Here is an 11,974-nt window from a genome sequence, read left to right as displayed (position 1 = left end):
GCCAGAGGTTGTGCGAAGCCCCGGTGTTATCCCTTCCGGAGGGAATGGAGGACTTTGTAGTTTACTGTGACGCATCGATATCAGGGTTGGGTGCGGTGCTTATGCAGAGGGGGCACGTGATAGCGTATGCATCGAGGCAGCTGAAGCCTCATGAGACGAGGTATCCCACCCACGATCTGGAATTGGGGGCAGTGGTGTTCACCCTCAAGATCTGGCGCCGTTATCTGTATGGGGTTCGGTGTACCATATACACGAACCACAAGAGTTTGAAGCATCTGATGGATCAGCCCAACCTGAATATGCGCCAGAGGAGATGGTTGGATGTGGTGAAGGATTATGATTGTGAGATCCTATACCACCCAGGCAAAGCTAATGTTGTGGCTGATGCTCTGAGCCGTAAGGCAGGGAGTGCCCCGATTCGAGATCTTTGTATGCGATTGACGGTGATGACTCCGGTGATGGACACCATTCGGGAGGCCCAGGCAGAGGCTGTGATGCCAGAGAACCGCAAAAGGGAGCGGGTGATCGGGCAGGTGTCCGAGTTCGTTACCGATAGTCGAGGGCTGATGACCTTTCAAGGTCGGATTTGGGTGTCGTATGCAGGCGGGGCACGTACCATTCTGATGGAGGAGGCGCACCGATCGAGGTTCTCGATCCATCCCGGGGCCACTAAGATGTATTTGGACCTGAAGAGAGAGTATTGGTGGCCTTGCATGAAGAGGGATGTCGCGTGGTTTGTTGAGAGGTGCTTAACCTGTCGCAGGGTTAAGGCCGAGCACCAACGTCCGCATGGCAAGTTGCAGCCACTTGAGGTTCCCCAATGGAAGTGGGAACAGATTTCTATGAATTTCATCACCAAATTGTCGAGGACTGCGAGGGGTGTCAATGCAATTTGGGTGATCGTTGACCGGCTGACGAAGAGCGCTCACTTTCTTGCTATCAGTGAGAGCTCTTCTGCAGAGAAGTTGGCAGAGTTGTATGTAAAGGAGGTGGTATCGCGGCATGGAGTACCCATCTCGATTGTGTCAGATCGGGATGTACGTTTCACTTCCAGGTTCTGGAAGAAGTTCCACGAGGAGTTGGGCACGAGGCTGCATTTCAGTACCGCTTACCACCCACAGACGGACGGACAGAGTGAGCGGACGATTCAGACGCTCGAGTACATGCTTCGGGCATGTGTGTTGGACTTCGGAGTGAGCTGGGATACGTATTTTCCGTTGGCTGAGTTTTCCTATAACAACAGTCACCATTCGAGCATTGGTATGCCTCCTTTCGAGTTGTTGTATGGGAGGAGGTGTCGGACTCCCATCTGTTGGGGAGAGGTAGGGCAGCGAGTGATGGGCAGCACTAAGATAGTGCTTCAGACGACAGAGCAGATACAGCAGGTCAGGTAGAGGTTGTTGACAGCTCAGAGTCGCCAGAAGAGTTACGCGGATAGGCGACGATCCGAGCTCGAGTTTCAGGTTGGAGACTTCGTACTCCTGAAAGTGTCTCCTTGGAAAGGAGTGATTCGATTCAGGAAGAGGGGCAAGCTGGGGCCCCGGTATATTGGGCCGTTCAGGGTGGCCGCAAGGGTGGGCAGGGTAGCATATCGGTTGGAGCTACCTGCGGAGTTGAGTCAGGTACATGATACCTTCCACGTGTCTCAGCTGAGGAAGTGTACAGCCGATGAGTCGGCAGTGGTACCATTGGAAGATATCCAGGTGGATGCGAGTCTGAATTATGTTGAGAGGCCAGTCGTGGTGGTGGATCGGAAGATCAAGGTTTTGAGAAACAAGGAAGTGCCACTGGTTCTGGTTCAGTGGCGGCATCGAAAGGGGTCCGAGCTGACCTGGGAGCCGGAGGCGGAGATGCGGAAGCTTCATCCAGAGCTGTTTGTAGAATGAGACTTCGAGGGCGAAGTCTGATTCTAGTGGGGGAGAATTATAACATCCGGATTCCCAGATATCTTATTTTAAGTATTTATCTTGAGTTTTAGGGATGGACTCGGCGAGTAGGCGCTCAGACTCGTCGAGTAGGATCGCGAATTCTTGTCTGGATTAATGATCGGCCTCGACGAGTCGATGCGTGGACTCGACGAGTCCGCGCTGTAAAGCAAAACCCTAAATCTCAGGGCCTGAGCCCTATTTAAAGGCCCTTATGGCCGTCATTTGCGGCCACTACTCCCCTGTGAAAACCCTAGAGAGAAAAGAGAGCTTAGAGAGCATTTTGGAGGCTAATTCTTCATCCTTTGGTGTGACCTTGCAAGAAGGAGTGAGAAAATCCAAGCTAGATCGGTTGTGGAGCTTGGATCTGTGTTGTTCACGCTGAGATTCACGTTTTGAGGTACAAGTTCCTTCCCATTTCGTGTATTTGATAGATTCCTTGAATCTAGGGTTTCCTTTGCACAATTTTGAGTTAGATTGTGAAGCATATGAGGTCCCTTTGGGTATAGATGATAGATCTGGACCTTGAGAGGTCCAAAAGGTCCCAAGCTTCCAGCTTTATGAGGTTTCATGTGAGCCTTGAGAGTAAAACCCCATTTTAAAGGTTATTTCTCCATTTTTGGACTTATAAGCATTGCATGAACGTAAAGTTTGAACCTTTACGTGACTTTCGAGTGTTAGAAGGTTGGATCTACTGGTTGGTGAAGCAGATCTGATCTCAAAAGATCGTTTGAGTGTTTTCATGGGAGGAACTCGTCGAGCCCATAAGGGACTCGACGAGTCGAGTCGGGTTGCCCCAAGATTCGCGACCTGTGATAACCCGTTGAGTGTAGGGTTGACTCAGCGAGTCGAGTGAGGACCAGGGGCGAAGAGGACATGCATGTACTCGCCGAGTCACACTAGTGCACTCGACGAGTCTGGTCAAAGTTTGACCGTTGACTTTAGTTGACTTTTAGGGATTGGTCAATGTTAGGGTCTTTGAACCATGAGAGGGGTAAAATGGTATTTTACCCTTCTGAGAGTACTAAGAGAGGGATTAGTCTAGCCTTGAGGGTTGTATTGATTAGAGTGCTTATTCCATGTGATTAGGCGGGGGCTAGACAAGATTTTTCCGAGCTCGAGATTTACCGAGTTACCCGAGGTGAGTCTTCTCACTATAATCTACCTGGAAGGGTACCTATATGTGACCGGAAGGTCTTGTATGCTATGAGGTGTATATACTGTATGCTGTTATGTGATATGTACGTGGTATGTATGTCATGATGTGGACCGGAAGGTCAGGATGATATGGACCGGAAAGTCAGGGTGATATGGGCCGGAAGGTCATTACGGGTAGGGCCGGAAGGTCTACCAGAGTTATGGGACGGAAGTCCTCTGAGACACAGAGACCGGAAGGTCTTATAGCCTTGGGTGGCGTATGTGCGTATGTGGTATTTTGGGGAACTCACTAAGCATTTATGCTTACAGTGTTGTGTTATGTGTTTCAGGTACTAGTGAGGATCGCGGGAAGGCGCCGACATGATCAGTACACACATGAGGAGTTTATACATTCCGATCTTGGGGATTATGTTTCTATGGATTGATATGTGATACAATGACATTTTTATAATATTTATGAATGAAAGTATGTTTTTGAAAATGTGAAAAATTGTTTTGAAAATTTACGTTGTTACAGAATCAGTTATCTCAGGGAAAACAAATTAAAAGTTTATGCAAGAACCTGATAAGATAAGGCCTTCACCCAACCATCGTTGTTTTCTTTCTTTAAATCTCATCAAAAGCTTGGTGGGATGACTTAACATCTTCTCAAAATCAACATTTCTTCTATTTCTACTATTCTTGAAACTTGGTTTAGAAAGTTCTTGAATTGTGAAAACAAAAACCGAATACTTCTGGACAACTGAAAATTCAAATCCATAAAAAAATGGTATTTTTATATGGTGAAACTTAATCTCTGGATTTAAGTAAAGGAATTGGAAAAAGAACACCATAAATTTAGAATCATAAAAAATGTTGGAAATATTTCATCAAGAAATTGAAATTATGAAGAGAAATTTACCATAAGAATGGAGGTTCGGAGGCATATATATTACCCACACCACAAGAGTAGTGTAAAGTATAAGAGCTCTTTCTCTCTCTAAATCTGATAGAGAAAGAGCTCTTCGGAGATGCTGGTCGACTCTATTACAGGCGTTGGTCCTCCTCTTTCTCTCTTTAAATCTGAACAAACTGCCATAAATTTAAGCAGAAGTAACGAGCAACAGAGTAAGGGAATACTTGAAGAACAAATGCCCTTTGTTGATATATAATCATAAATTATTTAGTAAATTTTATATTAAAACTGTAAACCCTATTATTTAGGGAGACCTACATCTTGATAATGACATGATTGAAACTTTGCAATAGAACCGAATCCTTGCTCCAAAAATAAAGAAAAAAAATAGTCATGTTTGTATGTGTGTGTGTGTGTCGGTACTGCAGAGACAAAGAAATAAAGGGAATACATGAAATTGATTCAATGTGGCATTTTTTCAAACACTTGGCATACAATGAGGAAAACGATGATAATACCAAGATGTAATTTGATCTTATACATTAAAATTCAAAACCAAAAAGGGATAGAAGACATGATACCGATTCAATGATTTTCTTACTAAACCATGAACTATTATCTACACAACTGCAGACGAAATAAAGGAAGAAATCGAAACTATTGCATAAAAGATAACCTTGACGATTGATTGAAGGAGAATTATGACATAGTAATCGACTGAAAGAAAATAAAACCTTTGATTCATGAAACCAATGGCAGGCGTGATTTATATGGGACTCTTGTATTTCATCTTCTCCACATGCTTTGATACCTTCTGAATGTTCTCCCACCATTATACAATCAAAATTTCCTCTCTACTCTGGTTGATTTTCATCTAGATCAAAACCCTGATTTAAACCCTAAAGACCACATACCAATGAGATTATGAAATCGATTTTGTTAAACCAAAACTACTATATTCAGAGAAAGAGATGAAGAAATTGACCTGTGAAACCAAAACAAAAAATCTTCATCGAGGTGGTGGCTGATGGATCTAGGTTACGTAGAAGAAAAAACTGTAGGTTAAATGAGCACCGAATCACTACATATTTTATGGGATTACATCCCTGATTTCTCGAATTTGGGGGCTGATTTATCGCTTGGTAACTATTAATTGTTTCAAACGCCAGAGCGGGAATGAAGGGGGATGGGGTATTAAGAGGCTGAAAAGGGTATTTTTGGAACTTCACATACAAACATTGAGCGGGAAATTTCGCTGGGAAGGGTTCAGCAACTGTCACGTGGCCATTGGGGTACTGTTTTATTAGAAGAGAAGATTTAAATGACTTTTACATTGACCAATTGGTTACTTGAATTTTAATTTTATGGACAAAACTGCAAAATTGGTCCATGTGGTTCGGCAAAAACTGTGGATAGGGTCCAAAAAGTTTCCAACTTGCAAGAAATGTCCAAAATCAAGAATGTTCTATGATTTTGGTCCTAAAAAGGTTGAAATGTCTATTTTGCCATTTTAGTTTCTTTTTTGTATTTCTTTGTTTTTACTTTAATACTTTTTAAATTAAAAAGAAAAAGAGCACCCCATAATCCCATCGTTCTTCCATTTGACTCTCTTTGTCCCTCTCTTTCTCTCTTTCTCTCATACAAAACCTGCAACTCAAGAAAAAATTCAGAACAAAAAATGTGTATGTGTGTGTGCTTCGTTAGAAACCAAGATCTCCGACGAACACCAAACCCCAGTGAGCACCGAAACTCCAAGATCACCCCTGCAATCATCCCGATGAGCACCGAAACTCCAAGATTTGGGTTCAGTTGGACCTTGAACCTGTGATTGAAGGGTAAGGCTTCCATGTCTCTCCTATCTTCTTCTTGACCAAGACACATATCTAGATTAATCATATAAAAAGATTTAGAATATGGTCCATCCATAATGCATTCATAGATTGAATCGATTTGAGCATGAGATGAATAGGTTTATCTGGTTTCAGAATCGCCGCCAGGTTCAAATCAAAAAGATGGAATAACGCCAACACCCACAGTCGTGGATTGAATCGATTTTGGGGAGTTATGGCATTCGAGGGCTAATCGGAACAAATTGCGAACCAAATATGGTTGCGGCGGTGGCCAACGATGGTGCTGATGACCATGGGTTTAGAGAATCATGGTGGTGTCATTGGGTTTAGGGAGGAGTATACGAAGGGAGAGGAAGAGTCTTAGTCGTGATCTTCTTAGTCATCGGAGAGAGAGAGAGAGAGAGAGAGAAGTGGGTCCATTTTTTTCTATTTTTAATTGATAAAAGATTAAAATAAAAATACAAAAAAGTAAATTAGAAGGGTAAAATCGTCCTTTTAGGTTTCCCTAGGACCAAAAACACAGAAATTTCTTAATTTTAGGACTAAAACCACGGAAAGTATTCGATTTTGGACCTTCCTTGCAAGTCGGAAACTTTTTGGACCATATCCACAAATTTTCCTAAACCACAATGACCAATTTTGCAGTTTTAATTTTATGCGATTACATCTTTCATTAAGATTAAATAAAAATTAACAACAACAACAACAATATTACCTCAGTCCCATACAAATGTGATAAGGAGAGGTAGAATGGCCAGCAATCTCATCGTAGGAAGGGAGACCTTCCGTGGAAGACTTCTGGCAAAAATTTTAAAAAAAAAAACCGAAAAAAATGGCCACATAGAAGTTGTCTATGCATAAGAACTCTATATACAAAACGTTAGCTCATGATAAATGATAAAGTTGCATTTGTCTGTATGAAGAGACCACTATTGTAAAAGGAAAATTTACACATGGAGAGGGGAAAGGATCAACGAGTAAAAACATGAATATATATATATATATATATATATATATATATATATATATATATATATATATATATATATATAGCGTGAGGTTCAATAGAGAACCATAATTAACCAAGGAACCAATCTTTTTTTCAACTTTTAGAACTTATTTTTTATCAAAAAAAAAATTAAAAATACAGAAATTCATAACTTTTTATCCTTTTTCCAATGATATAAAATTCGATTTTTTTTTACGTCAAATTCACAATGTGAATCTTTGAAAATTCACAACGTGAATCCGGATTCACACGGTGAATCCGAAAAATATTTTTCACATTCACAATGTTAATATATGAATTTAGATATTTTTTTCGATAAAGAATAAGCTCTAGAAATTGAAAAAAGATTTGGTTCTTTGAACAACCAATAATTATGGTTCTCTATTGAACTTTTCCATATATATATAAGTTGTGGAAGAAGATATAAGAAGTAAGTTGAAAACAAATACTAGTTGTACACGCTATAAGTAAATAGTGAAACTAGGATAAGATGTGAAAATTGGTCGACAAAAACTAACAATAAAAAAAGCTAGAACCTAGGCTACACCAATATTACTTTTCTACTCTGATTCAAAGCCTCTACGTTCTTCTATTTGAGGTTATGTTCGCTAACTCCTTCAAGTGTAATTTCACACTGTCTTCCTATTTCATTCTCGGCCGACCTCTCTTCCTCACACACTCTAAAGTAATCATCTCCACTCTCCTAACAACAACAATTCTCAAAATCAAATATTCATAAACCAGTTCTCATTCACAAATCATATAGTTTTAAAAATATTACATTTTGTATACATTTGCTCAGAAAAACTACAACATGGATAGAAATTCATATCTTTCTGATATCTAATATCTAATAATGATTTGCTTCCTCTTGACGAGTCTTGAAGTCTTTTCATACATTTCCTAATTTGGTGTAATTATATCTTCCTGTTATTTAATATCAAATAATGTGGTTTTTTGTTAACAACTCTCATGTAAAAGGGTTTCCTTACCGAAACAAACATACGGGTTGCGGGTTGCTTTGTGCATGTGGAGTGTGCGTTGTGGGTATTCCGTTAGAAAGCCCGGGTTACAATCTCCCGTGGATTTTCGATAATCGAAACCCCTTTTTTCTGTCACTCCATTCCTCACAGACTACAATCTCCCATGGATTTTCGATAATCAATCATTACTTGCACCAGAAATCGCTCCGGATGATACCTTAAATCTGTGTATGAATGCAAACCTTTCACGCGTGTCTCCAAATTTCGCAGGTAACTTCAAAGCTGCTTGCCCTTCTCCATTAGGTTTTCTAAACCTTAAATCATATCGCTTTATCTGGATTCAATTTGATATCATCTTATTCTACGGAACCTTGGTCAAAGCGTCCTATGGAAATCTGCTATCTTGCTTTTGCTTCTGATTGGAACCCTTGCAATTTATTGATTTATCCAACGGTAGCAAAGCTTCATAACATAAATGCAAGACAATACGATCTATCCCTTTTTTTATTCTATCTAATTGATAATCTGCTAATTAAACTTAAATATGGAATTTGATGTATGGAACCGGGGTTGAAGCTCTCAAGCTCATATAGTTTAAAACATTGAAGCGATTCTGTTTCAATTCTGACTCCATAACCATAGGAAATCCAGTTCCATTCCTTCTTTGCTGTTGATCTAATGGATAATTTTCTATTTCAACATAGATTGTTCACTGGAAGCGGAAAGGAATCCTCCTCAGAGCTACATAAACAGATAAACTCCCGTTCTCTTTCCAAAAAAATTGTTCCAGAAGTTCAAAGAAAGCCATGTATGGCAGAACAGGTCTTGAACGTTTCAAAAAGGCACAAACTTTACAACCCTTTTCTGTAGCAAATTCAACACATAAACCAACAACTACACAGTTACATTCCCATTCTGATATTCCCAATCACCAAACCCAGTACCAAAATCACCAACAAGTTCCTCAAAAATCTGCAAACAATGATGCAGAGCAGATTTCCACCACTCCACAGCACGTAACACAAGTTGGAGGTGGACAATCCACCTGGCAACCTCCTGATTGGGCTATTGAACCTCGCCCTGGTGTTTACTACCTTGATGTTTTAAAAGATGGTGAAGTTCTTGACAGGATAAATCTTGATAAAAGAAGACACATTTTTGGGAGACAGCTTCACACATGTGATTTTGTTCTTGATCATCAATCAGTCTCCCGCCAACATGCTGCTGTTGTCCCTCATAAAAATGGAAGTGTGTATGTAATTGATCTAGGATCTGCACATGGCACATTTGTAGCAAATGAACGATTGACAAAAGAATCTCCTGTTGAACTCGAAGTGGGACAATCTTTACGCTTTGCTGCTTCAACTAGGGTTTATATCTTGAAAAAAGACAATAAAGCCCTTTTCCCTCCTCCATTACCTACAGAAGTTAGCCTCCCCCCACCCCCTGATCCTTCCGATGAAGAAGCTGTATTAGCTTACAACACATTTGTAAACCGTTACAATCTGTCTAAATCTGAAGTGGTATCTACTTCTGTCAATCAAGAAACAGAAACAGAAAGACCTGTCAAGAGAACCAAAAGGGCAAAAGTGTCATTTAGAGATCAAGTTGGGGGTGAGCTTGTTGAAGTTGTGGGTGTGTCTGATGGTGTAGATGTAGAAACAGAGCCAGGTCCAATGGGTGTTAAAGAAGGTAGTAGTCTTGTTGGGAAGTATGAATCACTTGTACAAACAACAATAATACCTAAAGGGAAGGAATCTTTATCCATAAAAGAAGTTAGTGTTAATGTTTCCTCAAAAGGTGTTACTGATAAATTACAAGAAGTCTTGAATAAAGTTAAAGCACCACCAAAAGGTGGAATTTATGATGATCTTTATGGAGAATCACTCTCTAGCAAAGTGGGTTCTTCCTGGGCATATTCTTCTGGAATTAAAGATGATGAAAATAAGGCTCCTGCTCCTGGTGCTGTAACTGTAAAAGGTAATACTGGAAATGATGATAGTGATGATGATCTGTTCGGGTAGCTAAGATAAGTAGATGAAGCTTTTGGATGGTTACAATCTATTTTGCAAAAAACACAGGTACTTAGCCCTATTGTGAATTGATATTTGTGTTTTAATGTACTCCATTATTATTTTTGTACTGGACCTGGAATTTGATTACTACCCTTGGATGTGGGTTTGAATCTTTCTTGTTGAGATGAAATGAAAAAAGATAGACGTTTGGTAGCTCAAACAATGCTTGGTCATTATTTTCTTACTTGCCTTTTGTGTTCATGCTTTTTCAAATTATCGATAGTTATTGTTCGTGATTTTAGTGTTATCAATATATTTTAGTGTAATTATTATTAATTTTGAGATAGGTTGAGTTCTATTTACTCACCGAGACTAGAGGTGCGCGGTGCACACTCGGAGTGATAAATGTGAACTTGGGAATATAGGGGTCCGGGAGCAGTGCCCCTGGGTACAGGTTTCCTAGGGGCAGCGACCCTTACGGTCTCAGTGCAGAGCCCCTGGTGTTGGTTGTGATTTGTGACATCATTGTGATGTAAGAATCGGTCCTATAACCACTATTGTAACCACCCATTTTGTATATAACCAACTTCCAATCGCCATCTTCCTTCTGTAAATGGAGGATGGATATTCCATGGAAAGGGATAACATTTTTGATACCCAAAATTTATCTCTCAAGAACGCAAAACAACAAGGTATTTTCTGTGTTTTGAATTTGGAAGTGGCATGACTTCTAAATTGTTATTTTTGGATTATCCAAAATCAGATCTTATGATTCCCCAAGCTATAGAGTCGAAATCATATATTTTGAAAAGTGATTGCAATCACGATTCTAGAATTATCCAAGTTTATATTTATATTCTTAGACCCAAAATTTAAATTTAATAGTTATTTTGAAATTTAGTTTGCTAAAGGTTCAAAGACGAAAGCATTTATTGCTTACAATGGATTCCATGATCGTTCATGATGACCCTAGAGATAGATCATCATGAACCTTTGCATACATGAAATGAAATTTATGAATAAAAAGCATGTTATATGTAGACATGTAATTGCATGCATGACATTTATAAATAAAGATTACGTTATATTTGTAAATGTATGTTGAATGATTTATCTAAGCAATATTATATTATGAATATTGAAAGGTGCATGAATAAGTGTTTATAATTATATACATGCTTGTTCTAAGGTTGTTTAAGAAATTGTCTTTTCTCTAATAATTATTTGTTTAGGTTCCAAGCAACACCCATCTTCTTGATCTTCTACAAAGTCTAAGTACAAAATTTTTGTTGACATAATAGCCAAAGTTACTCAGCTCCAAGCTCTTCTTTGTGAACTTGTTGCACATACACCTTAAACTCCTATTTTATGGTGTGACCACCCACCTTTCTACTAATCATGTTTTACATGTTCGTACAAAGCATGTGGAAGTTGATTTTCACTTTGTTAAGGAAAATGTTAAGGAAATTTTTTGTGTACAATTTATATAATACAAATTATTGTTGGTCTTTCAACATCCTTTGCATGTGGTGGTATATTACGATATATATGATAATTGTAATTATTACAGGTCTAAAAGGGTACTTATGTGCAATATCTATATTTATATATAAGGACCATTGTAACTTATTAATACACAATCAAATACAATATATATTACATGTTTTCTTGAATGACACCTTCTAAATCATGTGTTCCAGAAAACTTCCAAAAACGTGTCGCACATGGGAAAGATGTGTCACATCCTTACCCTCTTTTGAAGGAATTTTTGACTTATTCCATCAAGTCAAAGCTCAGACTTCCAGATCTGGTCCTTAACAATGTATTAATGGATAAAGTTTCAAACTTTATCCATTAAGACATCTCTGTCAAGCAGTATCTAAACTCTATCACTACATAATGACTTAAAGGACGAACCAAGTTACATGGCTTAAAGGATATGTACAAAGTATCAACTTTCTAAGTCCAAAAGGTCCATTGAGCATTCCTAGGTGCTCAAAAGGAGCTGGAGTCATCTCAACTCCAAAGTCATAAACGAAATGGACAAAAAAGGGACAAATATGACCAATAACAAGATCTAGCAATTAAAAGAGCAAGTTAGGAACTTTATACTCACAAATGTCAAAAAAATGAAGTAAC

The 11,974-nt window shown here is 39.1% G+C and overlaps 1 protein-coding gene across 1 annotated transcript; it reads left to right on the top strand.

Annotated features, from left to right (window-relative positions):
- The first annotated feature begins 7,826 nt into the window (after window positions 1-7,826).
- LOC145125531 (SMAD/FHA domain-containing protein) lies at window positions 7,827-10,048 on the top strand. The gene is made up of 2 exons (XM_079060976.1): window positions 7,827-8,090; window positions 8,525-10,048. Exon 2 carries the CDS (start codon window positions 8,627-8,629, stop codon window positions 9,842-9,844), a length of 1,218 nt encoding a protein of 405 aa, XP_078917102.1. The 5' UTR covers window positions 7,827-8,090; window positions 8,525-8,626; the 3' UTR covers window positions 9,845-10,048.
- Window positions 10,049-11,974: the final 1,926 nt, after the last annotated feature.

Source organism: Lactuca virosa, chromosome 7 (genome assembly GCF_052849685.1).
Source record: "Lactuca virosa cultivar CGN04683 chromosome 7, Lactuca_virosa_CGN04683_v6, whole genome shotgun sequence".
NCBI lineage: Eukaryota > Viridiplantae > Streptophyta > Magnoliopsida > Asterales > Asteraceae > Lactuca > Lactuca virosa.
Note: the sequence above shows the minus strand (reverse complement) of the source record. Positions and strands in the feature narration are given on the sequence as shown.